Source organism: Lepisma saccharinum, chromosome 18, assembly GCF_977018435.1.
Source record: "Lepisma saccharinum chromosome 18, izLepSacc3.1, whole genome shotgun sequence".
NCBI classification, from domain to species: domain Eukaryota; kingdom Metazoa; phylum Arthropoda; class Insecta; order Zygentoma; family Lepismatidae; genus Lepisma; species Lepisma saccharinum.
In genome coordinates this window covers 24,497,482-24,516,502 of record NC_139246.1, presented here as the reverse complement: position 1 = coordinate 24,516,502, position 19,021 = coordinate 24,497,482, and the positions used below count along the sequence as shown (strand labels likewise).

General features: G+C 38.4%; 1 protein-coding gene across 1 annotated transcript in view; it reads right to left on the bottom strand.

Annotated features, from left to right (window-relative positions):
- The window catches only part of vex (somatomedin B and thrombospondin type 1 domain containing protein vexed), a 242,948-nt gene that overhangs the window by 151,533 nt on the left and 72,394 nt on the right, over positions 1-19,021 (bottom strand). The window contains exon 2 of the mRNA XM_083140357.1: positions 12,673-12,864. Coding sequence (XP_082996483.1) covers positions 12,673-12,864 — 192 coding nt within the window. The remainder of the gene's footprint in view (positions 1-12,672; positions 12,865-19,021) is intronic.

The window sequence follows — 19,021 nt, the reverse complement described above, 5'->3', positions numbered from 1 at the left end:
AAGAACATCAACACAAAAAGGAAAGATACTTACTACCATTACAGCACCCACTCAATATCACAAAAGACCATGCAAAATATTCTACAACAATCTGCTTCATAACATAAAAAACTGTTAAGTTCCCTACTGCAACTTGACCGAAAATAGGAAACCTACACGAGAACATCAACACAAGAAGGAAAGATACTTACTTCCGTTACAGCAGGCACTCAATATCACAAAAGACCATGCAAAATATTCTACAACAATCTGCTTCATAACATAAAAAACTGCTAAGTTCCCAAAAAGTATCCAATCAATGAAAGAAAACTGGTTGAAAAGGGAGAACTCTCTACAGTCTCGCAGAATTATAGGAAAATAACAGCAAAACTTGGAAGCCTACACACTCAATAATGCTCAATATGCATACACTTCACATGCAATCCCCTGCAAAAGGCACATAGCAGACTCTCATCTGAACTTGGACACCAAAAACACCACTTTGGGATTACTAATACTCTATGTGCATTTACCAGAGTGTGGTCTTACATAATTGATAAAAACAGCAATATAGAACCTGATAGAATAGGAAATAGTAAAAAATAAGGTTTTTAACATGCCAAAGTAATTAGTTTAGTTTGTTAATTATAAGAAACATAAGTTAATTACAAGAAATATAAATGAAATGCACTAAATAAGTACAATTGTTTGGTTTGAAGGTAGTGAATATATCGAATTTGTGCAAAAGTTTCCATTATAACCAGTGAATTAAACAACGTTTGCATTAGAATATCACAAAATAGCATACTTATTAGATTAATAACAAACTTTCTGATGCAGTAAAGTATTGACTAGGGCTGAATGATTCAATTACTGTAAAATATTAGTCTCAGATTGAAGTAAATAAAGTGTAAACAATACCATTTGTTTGTAAAATAGGGTTGTTAATTCCTCTGATAGCAGAAATATCAACTTGTACCAGTAAATTTGAGAGTTTTAGCAATATTTGTCCTGAAATGGATATAACTGTAACGTGCCAAGTACAAAATATTTAAGAAACAGTACAGTATATCCTCAATTTTGAAAGCTAACAGTACTCTAGTGTTTCTACATAGGCGTCTGAAGTGGTAAAATACATCCAGTCCTTAAGATTTTTGGCCATCCATTCATCCTCAGCGTCACGATTAGTCACAAAAGCAAAAAAAAAAAAAAAAGCGAAATCTTGTGGATGTTATAATTTCTACTTTTCATGCAATCACCTACACTATAGTACTAAGTTTAGTGAATTTTGTTGTCTTCCTGATTGGTCTGTTAAAGTTAGTAATCAATAAAAATATGCTTACATAGAAAAAATCCTGATATAGTTGGATTCTCAAAAGTATGTACAATCAGTGTTCTTGCTACATTTAGCCCCTAATATAGTATAAATTGAAGTCTAGTTAGTGTTGGGCTGTAAAATGTTCTGGTACATGTAGTTACTTGAAATAGCAAATATTGGATGTGTAACTGGTAAAGCCCTCAAAAAAATCAACTTCGTTTCCTCGTAGTACTCCCTGAAAGTGCTTCTTGCACGCTAATAATGCTCTGGCGTGTGTTCCTATGCCTCCTACTAGCCTCTGTAAAATTCATATTGACCAGTGCTTAACCATTCAACATGCTGCAGAGCCTAAGCTTTAAGCTTCAGTCAGTGGAATTTAGTTCTCATGGACATATAGTGATTGTAGAATAAAAATTAGAAGCCTCAAATAATACAGCATAACAGATACAAATAACCCCTGGTGTTAATCAAACACTCAAAAAGTCAAGTAGTACTTGAAATGTACCCCGAATAAAAACTATAAGAGTAAATAGCATGGTAAGAAAAGTTTGGCAGGTGGACTTAAGAGCCACGTAGTCATCTGCTAACATCGACTTGTCCTGTGATTAGTCATTATATTGTTAAATTGTTATATTTGAGGGATGAAAGAAACAATATTAATAAACATGCAGTTATAGTACTCTTGGTAAAGGGGTTTCAGTGCCTAGAGACATAATAATTTTAGTTACAGTAAAAGTTTGGCCTCTTATAAGTGCAAAAAGTACAAATATTAAACATTTCATACAGTTTATCTAGAAAGCAAAAGCAAAAATACAATAACTGCGCAACATACTTAAAAAATAAGCAAGCCGTGATATTCTAGTGGGCCATAATAAGACTAAAATATACTCGAAAATACTCTGACATAAGGTTGACGGCTATCTGAGATCAAAATTTTCAGCTCATGCATAAAGTGGCTCTAGGAATCACTAAGCCTCAATAAAAATGGAAACATGCAGTAAAAGCACTTGGAGAGTTGTGGTGATCACATCATATGAAAAACATGCAAGAACAAGAATATATGGAACCCTACTCATATATTTAGGAAACTTTACCTACCCTAACAGTAAGAAAATACCGAGGAAACTCTAAAATAAACAAACTTTCCTACGAAGCAAACCAAAAATACCGTAGTGGAAGTCAATAAACCCTAACAACAACAACAAGATTCAACAACTACATCAAAACAAAAAACAACAATAATAATAATAATAATAATAATAGTAATAATAAAGTTTGTGGGTACAGTTTTACTTAAAAGTACTTCTTCCTTAGTGATTAGAGAAATTCTTTAAATAAAGAACAAAACTCAAAGTTAAAAATTAATAAATATAAGATACAAAAGGCAATAAATAGAAAAATTAATAAAAGAAGCTGAAAAAATTATCTTTGCAAATCTAAACTGGAATAAACACTCATTGCAAGATGTGTAATTCTATCTCGTTATGTATGTGATAAATTTTCGGTATAAGTAATACTACTTTGCCTTACCTAGTGGGCCATAATAAGACTAAAATATACTCGAAAATACTCTGACATAAGGTTGGCGGCTATCTGAGATCAAAATTTTCAGCTCATGCATAAAGTGGCTCTAGGAATCACTAAGCCTCAATAAAAATGGAAACATGCAGTAAAAGCACTTGGAGAGTTGTGGTGATCACATCATATGAAAAACATGCAAGAACAAGAATATATGGAACCCTACTCATATATTTAGGAAACTTTACCTACCCTAACAGTAAGAAAATACCGAGGAAACTCTAAAATAAACAAACTTTCCTACGAAGCAAACCAAAAATACCGTAGTGGAAGTCAATAAACCCTAACAACAACAACAAGATTCAACAACTACATCAAAACAAAAAACAACAATAATAATAATAATAATAATAATAATAATAGTAATAATAAAGTTTGTGGGTACAGTTTTACTTAAAAGTACTTCTTCCTTAGTGATTAGAGAAATTCTTTAAATAAAGAACAAAACTCAAAGTTAAAAATTAATAAATATAAGATACAAAAGGCAGTAAATAGAAAAATTAATAAAAGAAGTTGAAAAAATTATCTTTGCAAATCTAAACTGGAATAAACACTCCTGCCAGAATAGATGAAATTGTGATATTAGAGTAAAAATGGAAATAAACTTTTAAAATAGCGAGTTAAAAGTTGAAAAATGTCTTTGTGAGTCCAAAATTTAATAAAAAATGTTGCCTGAATAGAAGAAATTGTGATATTAGAGTAAAAAATGGAAATAAACTTTTAAATAACAAGTTAAAAGTTGAAAAATGTCTTTGTGAGTCCAAAATTTAATAAAAAATGTTGTCTGAATAGAAGAAATTGTGATATTAGAGTAAAAAATAAACCTAAATTTCAGCTAAAGTTGAAGAAACACAGTTTGTGTGTCTAAATTGCCCTGCGAACTCTTGCTTGAATCGTTCAAATAGCGTTTTCTGAGTAAAAATACACAAAAAATGCGAAATATTGTCCCTAACAGTAAAAAACATCTGGTCAATTTTACGTGAATCCTGATGTATATAAGGCAATAATCAAATGGTCCGTGGTTCGCTACCCCGAAATAAGGGCAAATAGTGGATGCCATCCACTTTAACTTGTAGATACTGGAACTGAATGTTCCTAGTTCAGCCAAATTCCTTACGGTTTTGGTCAAATAGTCTTTGCAATGTTACGAAAGGCGGCAGAAATAACGCGTAGATTACTTCTGCCAAATAAAATTGGAACCTCAAAGAAAATCAATACTCGTGTGTAAAAATTTGGCGACACTTGACTTCCATTCAACTTCGGAAGAAGACCAAGCGAAGGGGGCCGTAACAATGGCGACCCATTCTTCCCCCACGCGTGTCCATGAACGCGCGCGGTTTGGGGGTGCCGATGAATGCAACCACATAACAGGTTCTTCCGTAACAGGTTAATATTAATAACATGGATTCCGCTCGCATACTTCGTTTGCATATAGGATACATCGTTCAATTTCTTCGCCTTTAAAGCGAACATGTGTTATAATATCTTCTACCTCCGATCGAACGCGTCGGCACCGGTTGAATACGGGTAAATCCGGATCTTTAATTATACCAAATATGACTCACCACCGACGCCAAAATGGCCGGACGTGACGTCTTACAATAGCCCGAAAATGTCTTTTGTACATTAATGGAAAAACCATTCATTCAAAGTTCCCACGTGTGCATAAAGCACCCCTGACTCATATCCGGCAGAAACGCATATATAATATACATCAATAGTGTTAGGTTAGAGTAAAAACGAACTCCACAATAGTGTCTTTTGTACCTTAATGGAGAAACCATTAATTCCAAACTCCAACGTCAGTATAAATCATCTGTGACTCATATCCGGCAGAAACGCATATATAATATACAACAAAAGGTTAGCTTAGGTCAAAAACGGAATACATAATAGTGTCTTTTGTGCACTAATGGAAAACCATTAATTTCAAACTCACACGTGTGCATGAGTCATCGATGACTCATCTCCTCCTCCACCCACGACACGTGTCGCCACGTGGCGCTAGATTAATTAACAATAGCGTCACCCCTCGAAATGAATAAAAAAGCCATTAATCATAATTAAAAATGACAGATAATCGATGAAAAACGACGTCAAGTATTTTTGATACTACTGTCCTACGGTTTAAAGTGTCGTTGGAGGATTAAGGAGATCCCATGATTACAGGGCGACAGCTACAGTTTCATGTTTTTGTACAGGGTGTCTATAAAGTCACAACATTTCTGCATGAACAGGATTTATGGTATAAAATACAATATGTACCGAAACATATATCACAGTAGGACACAAAATCAGTATAACTCAATGTGACTACCCCTCAAGTCTAGGCACAGATGCCAACAATCCCGAAACACCTTCTCCAACATAGCTGGTGTAATATCAGCAACTGCGACCGTAATGCGTTGTTTCAAGTGGGCTACGAGGGTCACTATTTATATTTTGAGTTTAACAATGAAAAAACAGGAATTTGGCATTGAAAACTGCTTTATTGTTTTTCGAAGTATTCTCCTCTATGGTCAATACACTTTTGCATTCGTTCGAACCATTTGTCAAAGCAGTTTTTCCAATCTTCTTGAGACACCTCCATAATATGGTTTTTGAACGCATCAACGGCATCTTCCGCCGACGAAAATCGTTGTCCACGCAATTTATTCTTGACATTCGGGAACAAGAAGAAGTCATTGGGTGCCAAATCAGGATTGTACGGCGGATGACCCATCAATTCGATTTTTTGACTGTTCATAAAGTCGGTTGTTAGACGAGATGTGTGACAGCTGGCATTGTCTTGATGAAGTATGATCCGACGGCGTTTGTTTGTTTTCCGTATTTGACCAAAGACCTCTGGCAAACAAATTGTTGTGTACCATTCAGAGTTGACCATTCTACGTTCCTCTAAAGGCACAGTTGCCACATGACCAGTTTTCCCGAAAAAACAGGCGACCATTTGTTTCGATGTGCTTCGAGCGCGAACAACTTTTGTTGGATTGGGTTCATCTTGAAACACCCATACAGTCGACTGCTGTTTACGGTCCGGCTCATATGCATATATCCATGATTCGTCACCTGTTACAATCTTATATACGTCTTTTGAAACACCACGATTGTATTTATTGAGCATTTGTGTGCACCAATTGACGCGAACGTCTTTTTGAGTTTTTGTCAAATTGTGTGGGATCCAACGAGAACATACCTTTCTCACAGCTAAATGATCATGTAATATTTTATATATGCTGGTGGAACTAATGCCTATGGTTGCCTCAATCTCACAGTATGTCACATGACGATCTTGCAGTATTAGGTTTTGCACAGCATCAATGTTTTCTTGAACAACAACTGATTTTGGACGACCTTCGCGAATCTCGTCGGTGAGCGAATGGCGGCCACGATTAAATTCGTTATACCAGCGTTTCACAGTGGCAAAGGATGGGGCTTCATCGCCAAATGTGGAAGTAAGTTGATCGATGCACTCTTGTCTTGATAATCCACGTCGAAAATCGTAAAAAATCATCGCACGAAAATGTTCACGAGTTAATTCCATTTTATTGTTGTCGCACAATCTCCAAAGCAAAATAAACAACACAAATGAAGCTATTGACAAAACATTTGAAGTACGTTATGGTCAATAATGCCAGACTATTCCGTGCAAACGTCAAATCGCGCCTAACTTCAATCAGTGTTGCCAAGGCTCAAAATATAAATAGTGACCCTCGTATGCTGTGGATCCTCGCCCCGTACACCTTAGACTTGATAAACCCTCAAATGAAAAAGTCTAAGGGGGTCAGATCGAAGGGGGGCCCAACTCCCCATTGCGAGACACGACCAATCCATCTACCGGTGAAAACTTCGTTTAGGTGATCACGAACGAAAAAGGCAAGATGGGGTGTTGCCCCATGCTGTTGGTGCATAGTAAGAAGCTTGATGTGCCCCAATCCACCGTGCTATGAGCCACAGTTGGTAGATGCTGGGATTATGGATACTGAGTCGCGTGGTCGATGCGGTGGGGGTGAGAATTGAGTAAAAGTGCTACATGTGAAAACGGAAGAAAAGAGAAAGACGGGAGAAACTCCGCTAAGGGGTTTTCCTTTAAAATAAAATAAAAAAAAAGTGATTAGCTCAGGGCGCTACAACGCCAGGGGTGTCGAGTTCGAATCCCGGCCTGGGAATGGGCAATTTTTGTGAGTGTCCCTTCTTCGCCATTGGCCAAAAACGAAGTAAACTAAACCAAATCAATCTTTCATATATATTATATATGTATAATACCTACACCGGGTTTGACCCCTACAGAGGCCCAGGTCAGGTCAGTCTATCTGAGCATAAACTGGACTTAAAACATATTGTGCGTGTGAGAGAGATTGCGCGCACATTGCAATTATTCTTACTTTAACTATGTGCGGGTTGTCACAAACCCGAAACGTTAACGTTCGTGATTTTGGTGCGAGTGGCCCCGAGTTCAGTTCTCTCCAGAAAATGCCGTGTGTTGATTCAGCAACTCGAGGCAAATTGGCGAGCCACTTGAAAACGAATCCTCAGTAATGAATGCAACCTTTCGAACCGAAGCGACACGACAAGCTGCACGTGTTGGTCGGACTGAGCTGTTAACTTAATATCGTACATCGTGTGACCTCTGTCTATTGGTAGCGCATGCACCCTGAATGCTTGCTTATAGGGAGCTCTCAGATCGAAGCGACACGTGTTAGGCGACAAGCGTGTCTCTTGGAAACATACTCTCATTAAGCCATGCAACATTTCGAACCGAAGCGACATTACAAGTAGCATGTGTCGCTCGGACTGGGTCATTTTCTCAACGGTGTGCATCGTGTTGCCTTGGTCAGTTTGCGCATGCGTGGTAAATGCTTTCATAATATAATACACATTCATAACTTGATTCATAAATAAACACTGAAAATAATGAACGTGTACGTATACCTTTCACATGAATTTCTCTTAAAAATGCCTATTGAGTTCAATTTCCTTATCGACTGAAAGGTGACGTGTTGCTTGTCGCTTCGGTGTGAAATCCGCGTGTCGCTTCAGTCTGAAAGCTTCCTTAACGACATTGCTTTGTGCAGCTCCAAGAACGTGGTAGATAATCCCCACACAAGAAATGGCCTACCATCTTTCCCATTATCGGAGTTATCGGGAAATATAAATCTTGCGTGCGGGAGCTAATTTTACACACGCCGAGATTCCCCTCCAGATTCCCTAAAAAGAACAGCGCCATTGTTCCTTCATTCCTTCAAGCCCTTTACCTTACAAGGAATCCCCGGCCCAATCTTCCTAGCAAACCCTAACGCCACCTTTGGGAGGCAAAATGCAATAGCAGTAACTTCCCGAAAGGCACAGCTTACAATTCTCTTTCTTCCTTTTCTTCTTTCTTTCCTTGAGGGTGATTAAATTGCCCATGAGTAGAAATGTGCAGCTTGTGTTACAGAGCGAATGGTGACGATATTTTCTTTCTTTCTGCGCGGAGCGGTTTTAATTGGACTAATGGACTAAACAGAACTAGTAAATAAAAAGCAATGATACACATTATCAGTCATTTAAGAAATGCAATGAAGACACGTAAGTTTTAGCAAAGATTACTTTGTATTTCTGGCTTCAAGAGCTATGTTACTTGGCTCGTCTTCAGATACGAAACCAAACTGTATAGTTGAATGACAAAATATTACGAGTCAAATTGTCCATCCCTATTATGGCGTAGTGGTAGCGTCGTCGCTTTGTAATGGAGGGGTCCCGGGTTCGATATCTGGTGGAGGCACTCACTTTAAACTGCAAGTTCCGTCCCAATTAGTCCACCTGTGCACAAAGTGGACTTAATAGTCAAACCTATTTTGATTCGTTTTTCTCTTATACCCTGCGTGCATTTAAGGAGTAGAACTGTCTGATGTTTGTGGAGAGGTTCTTCAGGTGATTTGTTTCAGTAGACAATTTACTTGTTGATTTTGATGAGTGGCACACTGTACGGAGGAAACAAGTGCCAATCTAAAGGGGTGCTTCTTCTCTTGCTACATTTTAAGACATTCTTAACGGAATCGCACAAACTTGCTGCTATTTGCATTTTTCACTGTCACCGCAGTACAAAGGTTACATACCTGATCAGTGGCGGCGATTAGTGGGGCAGTTTCCCCTCCACACACACACTCTGTACCAATTTTCCCCCCTGCTCTATAGCATCTTAATGCTAAGCAGGCCCGCAGCCAGGCAGGGGCCAGGGGGGCTGAGCCCCTCAGGAACTTCTGTCATCCCCCTGGTACTGCCATCAGCTCCTCCTGGCACTGCCGCCAGCCCCTTGACGTTAGGTAAAACTATTTTGTGTAAATTTTTTTGTAGTGAAGAGTGAAAATGTAGTCAGCAATATTCCTTTTTTTCACTTTTTTTCTCAATTGTTGATTTCTCGGATTTTTTTCAATTTTCAGTTTATCTCATTTGGACAAACACAAATACCCATGTCTTACCCGGGACTCGAACCCGGAACCTCTGGCGTCGTAGCGCGCTGTGCTAACCACTCCGCCACAGAGGTCGACTCCGACTAAACAACCGAAGTTCCCTGATTAACCTACCGGTATAAAGTGGTCAAACATTTTTCCCCAGTTCGTCGAGCTGATTACTATCACTGTTTAAATTTTAAAAAGGAAGAAAATTGCAGAACACTTGTGTTCAATGTATTATTTCACATTTATATAAATACTAGCTCATTACCCGGCGGTATTTATTTATCCCAATCTTGTATTAGACAGGAAAATAATGAATTCTAATTATAGTGTAAAATGTAACTAATTTTAAATGTGATCGTGAATCCGAAAACTATGGATTCGACACTAATCTAGATCATTTGTGGCATTTTATTTTTCACCCCCCTCTCACCCCCCACGCCGATGAACTTGAAGTTGAATCGCATTGGGAGTGTCACGAAAACTATGGATTCCATTCGCAACACAGCCTGAATGTTAGACAACCCGAGAAACACTATCGTTGTGCGGGATTGCATAGAGTCACGGATGTCTGTTTGTGCGGAATTTAATATCGGTCGTTCTCAATTATTTTTACATGTCACCCTTTCCAACCCCACCCCTAGGGGTGCCAGGGGTGTATTATCACAAAAATATTATTTCCAAATTGCAAGTGATACGTGTACCAAGTTTGGTTGAAATTGCTCCAGGCGTTCGAGGGTTATGCCGGAACAAACATATATACACACACACCCACACCATAATTATATTATTACGCAATTATATAATAATATTAATTACAGTACAACCCATCATTTCACTAGTAGGTAATCTCTTCGCTGTAATAATCATTGACAAAAAAGAAGACACCAGCATGTTAATGAAAGAAAAACATTCCGTATTGAGAAAATTCCAATTTCGAGCTCTGGTGATACAATAAATAAATAAGAATTGCTGCAACTAACCAGGTAAAATTTTCAGTAGTGAAGCTAGTCCCGTGACTGGAAGAATTTATCCACTTATGAAAGCCATATTGTGCCCGGGAGAAGCTTTCCAGAAAGCAATCTTGAATGAAGTTCAACTGCGAGACAACGGAAACTGTGTTTGAACTCAACGGGGAGAAACTCTCATTTCTTTCTGAAGGAACTCCAAGAACTTAGCACTTCAAAAGCAACACGCAGAGGAAAATCAATGTCCCCCAACACATGGAATCGTTCTACTTTCATTTCTGAAAAAAAATCTCTTCTTCCTTCTTCCAGTGAGTTCTGTGAACTAAAATAATGAAGAAAAAAAATCTTCCCTTTCCTAGGAGATGCTCGACAATGTTTCCAGCTCAAATGTAAATTTCCACCAGAATATTTTTTCTTTCTTCTTCCCCCCTCGCCCCTCGTGCTCCCCTATGGGCTCGTTAGGGTCCATCCCGTTTCCATTTGTTCGCCTACCCTCTTCTTTCGATTCTCATTCCCCCTTCTTTTCCTTGGTTTCCTCAATATTCCACGAACTTTCTTACCGGGAAGCAACCACCGGTGGCGACATCTTGTTAATGAAATTGCAATTACGCTGGAGAAACTAAGAAAGGACGTCACGGCTTGTTATTCTGGGCTATAGCTACAGCATGAAGCAACAAAAGAGAATGTTATTTTTATAGTCATTAATTTGGGGGGAAGGTTGGGAAAATATAGGATTTCCTGATTGCCGTATTTCCACGGATTTTTTTTTCCATTTTCTAATAGCGGTTCCTTGGGTTTCAAGCCATGACTGTTGTTTTCCTATGAAAGTTGATTGGAGAGGGGAGGAATTGATAGGAAGGCTGTTACATTTTAACGGAATACTACTAATTTTACGATAACATCCAACAGTGTTCCGTGCATTAATGTTGTTATTATTTTCATTATTATTTAGCGTAACCGTTTTCACAGTGGCGTATGCTGAGTCTAAGCTCCTGGACTAGCTATGGAGGAAGGGAGAAGACTACGCCCATTCTTGACTGATTGATTGTTTGATTGAATTGGTGTTTTAAGTCCACTTTATGCACAGTAAGGCTAATTGGGACTGGACCTACAGTTTAAAGTGAGATCCGAACCACTATGTGCCTCCACCGGGTATCGAACCCGGGACCCCTTGATTTCAAGGCGACGACACTTCCACTGCGCCATCGGAGAGGTCCTCGCCCATTCTTGACGTCTTCAAGGAAGTCACGTAGCCATCCCAACGGTGGTCAGTTTGCAAACTTATAAAAATTCAGTTTGGCAACTCCTAAGAATCCAGATTGCTAACTCCTAAGAATTCAGGTTGCCAACTCCTAAGAATTCAGGTTGCCAACTCCAAAGAATACAGTTTGTAAACTCCTAAGAATTCAGGTTGCCAACTCCTAAGAATTCAGGTTGCCAACTCCTAAGAATTCAGGTTGCCAACTCCAAAGAATACAGGTTGCCAACTGCTAAGAATTCAGGTTGCCAACTCCAAAGAATACAGGTTGCTAACTCCAAAGAATACAGGTTGTAAACTCCAAAGAATACAGGTTGCCAACTCCTAAGAATTCAGGTTGCCAACTCCAAAGAATTCAGGTTGCCAACTCCAAAGAATTCAGGTTGCCAACTCCTAAGAATTCAGGTTGCCAACTCCAAAGAATACAGGTTGCAAACTCCTAAGAATTCAGGCTGCCAACTCCTAAGAATTCAGGTTGCCAACTCCAAAGAATACAGGTTGCAAACTCCTAAGAATTCAGGTTGCCAACTCCTAATAATTCAGTTTGCCAACTCCAAAGAATACAGGTTGCAAACTCCTAAGAATTCAGGTTGCCAACACCTAAGAATTCAGGTTGTCAACTTCAGAATCGCCATTATCTTATTTTTGAAATCAGGTTCATTCACAGTTTCTAATCGATTTTTCTTCAGTCTTTTACTTTCTAGGCTTCAGGCTTTGCAGATAACGTAGCTAGCCTGGAATATACGCCCCTGCGTTTTCAATATTTTATCATACATAAAGGAAGATAATGATTATAAATAGGGGCCGGATAATATGCATATTGCATATGCAAATGCGTATTTTTAACGTATTTTATAGATACACATTGCATATGTGAATCATACATATAAACTTCTTGCATATTTTCGAAGCAACAACCACTATTAAAATTGTATTTTGCGTCTGTTTTCTTCCTAATAAAAGAACTTCCTTATTTTCTTCCGTCACTGCTATACATTCTCCACTTCCTATAACTGTAAAACTCAATTACTGCAAGACGATTATAATGAAACAGCCATAGTGAAGAAATAGGTTACAATGGCTGCACACAAGACTTGATCTCGCGTCCCCGCCTCCCAATAACCTGAATCCACTTACCCTTGATGGCGCTTCGGGGGTTGTGCGGGCACTTGACACCCTGGCAGCCCCTCTTCTGGACGAGGGAGGGGCAGTGCTTGCCCCCGTTCTCCGGCTCCCTCTCGACCGTCCTCGTCCTGGTCATCATCCCGGTCCCGCAGTCGACGTCACACTCGGACCAGGCCGCCCACGAAGACACTTGACAATCGATCACTGGAAGAAGAAAAGAAGGGTTGTTAGAAGCTCTCTGCTGGACGTTTTCATGAAAATTCACAGTTCTATGTGGTTCTACAGATGGTCTCGAAAGGATACATTGGATTTTGTCTCGAGTACCGAAGTAACGGGGACAAAAATATCAGAAAGACTTATTGTGAGGCAGGAATAATCATAATAATGATAATCGTTTATTTTAAGTGTTGAGCACATTATGAAACCTAATACAGCACTAAGTCAAATACAAAAGTACAAAGTTACACGAATAAAATAGAATAACAGAACATAACAAGTTAGCATATTTACACTTCAGTTTACAGTTTTCAACGAGATCTATTATATCTCTGATACTAATAATTGTTTATTGTTATATAATATTGTGCAGTTACCTGTGTATTGTTCTAATAATAATAATAATACTAATATTTATTTAAGTGATGATAACGATTAAACAACCAGGTATATCACTATGTCAAAATTGGTTATACAAAATTACAAAATTGAATACATAATTATAAAATAAAACAGTGGATCTTACAATCTCATACATCAACATAAATTGAAATTGTAGGTTTCAACAAGATCAGCTACTAAACCTCTGGCCTTGTTTAGGCATGTGAGAATTGAGATATACCTATGGGAATATCAGGGAATTTTATAAGTATTCAAAGTATTCAAAAAGTATTCACTGTCAACTTGGAAAGTTAATATCTTCTGTACAAAATTTATCATTTTTCTTCTTTCTTCTAGGGTAAACATATTCAACTGTATTAACCATTCAGAGTAATGTTGGTCATAGTCATAATAATAATAATTGCATTTAATGAAAGTAATACTAATTACAACATATGAATTAATATTGTATTATTATTACATGAATAGGTAAAGACACGGTCTAAGAATAAAGATATAACAGCACATATTCATTATGTAGCTTACCTGAAACAAGTGCTGGCAATGAATTTACTGCCAAATACATGACGAAATGAATATTTATTGAATAACAATAAGAATGTTAGATGCAGTTGGAGAAAAGTAAAGTTTCCGATTAATATTTTATGCACAATATTATGAGTAGTAGTGTGTATAAATCTTTGTAATGTCATTTAAAGCTGTATGATCCCAATATAATCCTTGACTTTCAATACGTTCAGAGGCAATTAATAACCATCGATTATACAACAAATGCTAAACGAGCATATTTTCATTATTTAATTTTAGTACTTGCTAATCCTTTGGGGGGGGGGGGGTCCGGACACCCTGGACCCCCCTAAATATGTCTTTGTTGTGAGGGGCACATTTGGGTTTATTTACCTTGTACAGTGAAATGCATAAGTACACGAGTTTTAAAAGTCCTGCAGGATTCTAAAAAGCTACATATTAAAGAAAATAGTCGTAGAGAAATTGCCAAGCAATACTTGTGCATCCCACTGTACAGTAAACTCTGTATTCGGCTACATTGAACCAGAATCACTAGTCCCGTCCCAAATACTTTACAAATTCGTTTATAGTCAACCCCAACTTCGGTTTTAACGAACTGTTCGTGAAAAATTACCGCTTGACATAAGGAAGGATAGTAAGTACACTTATATTAGGCAACACACATAGTATTTCAGGATCTATGTTAGGGATGGCCAAACGGATTCGAATCCGAAAGTTCCGGATCCGGATCTGTATCCGATAGTTTGGTATCTCAATCCCATTATAATATTACCACACCTTAAAATGTGTTTTATGATCTTCGATTGCAAAAGAAATTTTTCATTAGTTAGTCCTACAATAATTGTTTTTTCAAGTGTTGTTCCTAAAATACTTTGCTACGCATCGGCTAACACACTCGTGCACAAAAATAATCTTACTTGTTTAACATAAAATGTCAGAGGTGATTTTGTAAATGCCACTGAAACGAATATGTATTCATTCGAATGTATTGGAAATGGAAACACACATATGAGATATTCCATTCCAGGATGAAACCTTTAACACATTTAACAAGATAGAAATGTTATACAAAAATTATACAATTTTTCTACAGTTACAGTTTTAAAAATTAAAATAAAACATTATAATATATGCAGTGTTATATAGTTACAAAGTGTAAGACCAACAAGGGAGGTTATCTAAGTGTCCCCTCCGATTTCCATGAAACTTGGCAGGTGTATAAAGGGGTCCAAAGGAAGAAATTTGTGTTTTTTTGTTTCAGCTAATAAACTGTTTTAGGGGGCAAAATCCCTCAAATGTCAAAATGAAGACAAATTGAAGTGGGCATTTGTCCCCTGTGTCCCCCTCCGATTTTCATGAAACTTGGCAGGTGTATAGAGGGACCCTACGCCCCCTGTTTCTTCCTATGCCATATTTACGTGGTTTCGGGGTCAGATCACCACTTCAATTTCTCCTCATCTTGACATTTGAGCGGGGCAGAGGTTGCCCCCTAAATCCGTTTTTTAGCTGAAACACAAAAACATGTACTTCTTCCTTTGGGCCCCTCTATACACCTGCCAAATTTAATCGAAATCGGAGGGGGACACTTAGATAACGTCCCTTGTAAGTGTATTAATTACAAATCACGCACGCGACACGCGCACTATAAACACACACACACACACACACACACACACACACACACACACACACACACATATATATATATATATATATATATATATATATATATATTCATTCATTCATTGTTTTCTGCCTAATTGGCAGGTTTTTCACTGCAATCTCCAGCTTTCCCTGTTCTCTGCCTGCCTTATATATATATATATATATATATATATATATATATATATATATATATATATATATATATTCATTCATTCATTGTTTTCTGCCTAACTGGCAGGTTTTTCACTGCAATCTCCAGCTTTCCCTGTTCTCTGCCTTACGCTTCGTAATAGCATACGACCCAGTTAATTTAATATCATCCATAAGCTGATATCTCTTTCTTCCACGGACTTTTCTTCCTTCAACCATTCCCTCCAAGGCATCTCTTAGCAGGCAGTTTCTTCTTAGACAGTGCCCTAACCAGTTTCTTTTCCTCTTCTTGATGGTCTCCAGTATAGATCTTTTTTGACCAACTCTTTTCAGTACGGCTTCGTTTCTTACTTTGTCCGTCCATTTTACACGCTCCATTTTTCGCCATGTCCATATATATTAGCAGGTAACAATATGTTATAAACACATTCTTACTTTCCAAAGAAGCGCTCATGTGGGATGGCCAAACGGATCCGGATCCGAATTCTTTTTCGATCCGGATCCGGATTTTGGATCCGCGAAGATCCGGATCTGGCCATCCCTAATCTATGTTTCTCATTTTTATTGCTGGTGGCTGTACGTACATCTGATATCGACTACAAGGCACAATAACCAAACGAAGGCGATGTAGATACTGGTGCACGTGATCGAAACTTGTTTGGATTACATAACTACAATGTGAATATCAAAATATTATACATTTTTATTTGAATATGCGTCTCACCCTTGGAGTCCCGTAGCCGTTTACAATAAAAACTGGAACAAAAACCAGAGAGAAGTGCACAGACAATGAGTGCAGTGAACTTGAATAAAAACGCGACTCTGCTGCCATCTGGATTCAGCATGTGCAATACGAGACACTGACCTTGCCGACTAGGAACGTTTTCGACGCCGATTAACACTCGCGCAGAAAGTGAAGGCAGCTGAAGTTGTCGGCGAAACATAGTTGCCAACCACCTGTCTTTGTTACCAGAGAACTGGGTGACCTATCGTTCGTGAAACGAACGCTTGCATTGGTAGTTATCACGTGACAATCCCTTACTGTGCGATCGCGTAGATTTGTTGCTACATACGTGGGTGAATCGAAAAGTAAGTTACAGCCCCCTTGTAAAAAAAAAAGAAACACATTAGAAAGAAAATATTTACTGTACAAAAATGCATGAACATATAACTTTTTTTCGACATAGTCACCAAAGTATTCCAAGCGCTTTTTGAATTGTGTGACCAGTTTTTTTATTTCTTGTGTCTAATTTCAATTGAGATTACTTTTGTGCTCATCGGTTAACAATCGCAGCACCCAGTGAGAGCATAGTTTACGATACACCCAACTGGTGAAGAATCAGCATAGACACACTATCGTAGCATATGTTCAGTTCACTTGCAATCTATTTTTATTTTCGCGTGGCGGTTGGCAAGGATGATTGCATTCACACGCTACGTTTTGTCGATAGTGTTCACAGTTGCAGGCTGCCCAACACACTGTTCGTCTTTCACGTTTGTTCTTTCCTCTTCGAACATCTGGCACCATTTCCTGATCATGGGGCATGACATCGCATTCTCACCATACACCTCGACAATTGGCGATGGATTTCACTCCGATTATGCCTTTGTGCCCACAAAAATCGGACGACGGAGCGCACCTCAATGTTGGACGCCACCTCAATACGACGCGCCATACTGACACTGTGACTACCAGTGTTGCCACAATATGAGAGCACAATTTCCCTTTCAAAGGGGCAAAATTTTCCTTTTTGGACCAATTTTTCCCTTCACCTGAGCAAATTATATAATAATAATGATAAGTAGTAGTAGCAGCAGCATTATTAGTGGTGGTGGTGCAAGCAGTAGTAGTACGTAGTTAAGTATTCCGTTGAATTCGTTATTCGTTTGAATAAAAAATATTTTAAAAAATATTCACATTTCAGTTTCATCACTTCCTGACCGTCCCAGGTTTGAATCCTATTCAGGAATCCATTTAATTTTTAATCCTCATCGTTACTATTTATCCAAAGATGCATAAAAGCAACGTACAATAAACTTAAAGGAGCAGAAACAAGTAGGAATAGCAAAATAAATAAATAACATAAAAATGTGGCTTAACTAAAATTTCCCTGCAATTGTGGTATTTTTCATCGAAATTCCCTTTTGGCTAAAATTTCGTCTGAATTTCCCTGCAAAAGGAAAATTTCCCTTCGTGTGGCAACACTGCTCACTCGCATACTAAACCAGCTGAAGCACGGCTGCTTCTTGTGGTGTGTGAAGAAAACATTCCAGACAGTGTTGCCACCAAGCGTGATTATTTTATCTCTCTTAGTACAGGAACACGGGTCGGGTGTAACTTACTTTTTGATTCACCCTAGCATCAGGCAAATTTTTGGATTGGAAATTATTTTTATGTTCTTGAAATTATAGGGGGCGCAATATAGGTGTTTCACCGACATCGTCACAATACGTATTATGGGATGGAGCCGCCATGATTGCGAGCCTGTTAGGTAAAGAAATGCGACGTACAACTGGAGTGGAGGATATTTGAATGTAATTGTTCATTGTGTGACGATCGTTTCCTCAAATGGAAGTCCCCGCATGTCATTTAATTATCTGAAAATGGATACACGCCTTTTCTGCATGGAAGAATTATCAAAACTGGATGTACGAGACCTCAAGCATTGTTGACAAGAAGGCGCTGACTATGGCTTCCGAGAATACACATGCCCACCTTGATGAAACGAACAAATACAGCGTGACCACAATGAGACTCCAACATTTTGAAAGTCTATAACTTTTTCATTTTAAATTGTACAGCTGTGATTCCGGAAGCAGCAGAAGCAGAAACTCAAAAAGTTTATGTGGTAACGTTTTAGTGCGTGCAATAGCCGTAGTGGCGCTGTAGCACTCGATTGTTTGAAAATGGAGATTCTAAACGAGCGTGCACATGTTCATTCGAAAGGAGTCCACAGATGTCAGTAAGACAAGCAGTGAAGAACTGTGTGAACTGTCGACCGTTTCATACCAAGTTCTCTCGCTGCTTGTCTTACTGACGTCTGTGGACTCCTTTCGAATGACCTCCGCACATTTTCTACAACCTGTTCCTGGATTCTGGGTTTACCACCACAGTGTCCTTTCAAAACATTGCCGGTCGCCAAAAACTGATCACAACACTTCTTTATAGTCGTGAATGTCGGAGGATCCTTATTGTACACACGACGAAAGTTTCGTTGCACTTGAATAAGTGATTTCGTTTTTGCACACCACCACACAACCTGTGCACGCTCATTTAGAATCTCCATTTTCAAACAATCGAGTGCTGCAGCGCCACTACGGCTATTGCGCGCACTAAAACGTTACCACATAAACGTTTTGAGTTTCTGCTTCTGCTGCTTCCGGAATCACAGCTATAGAA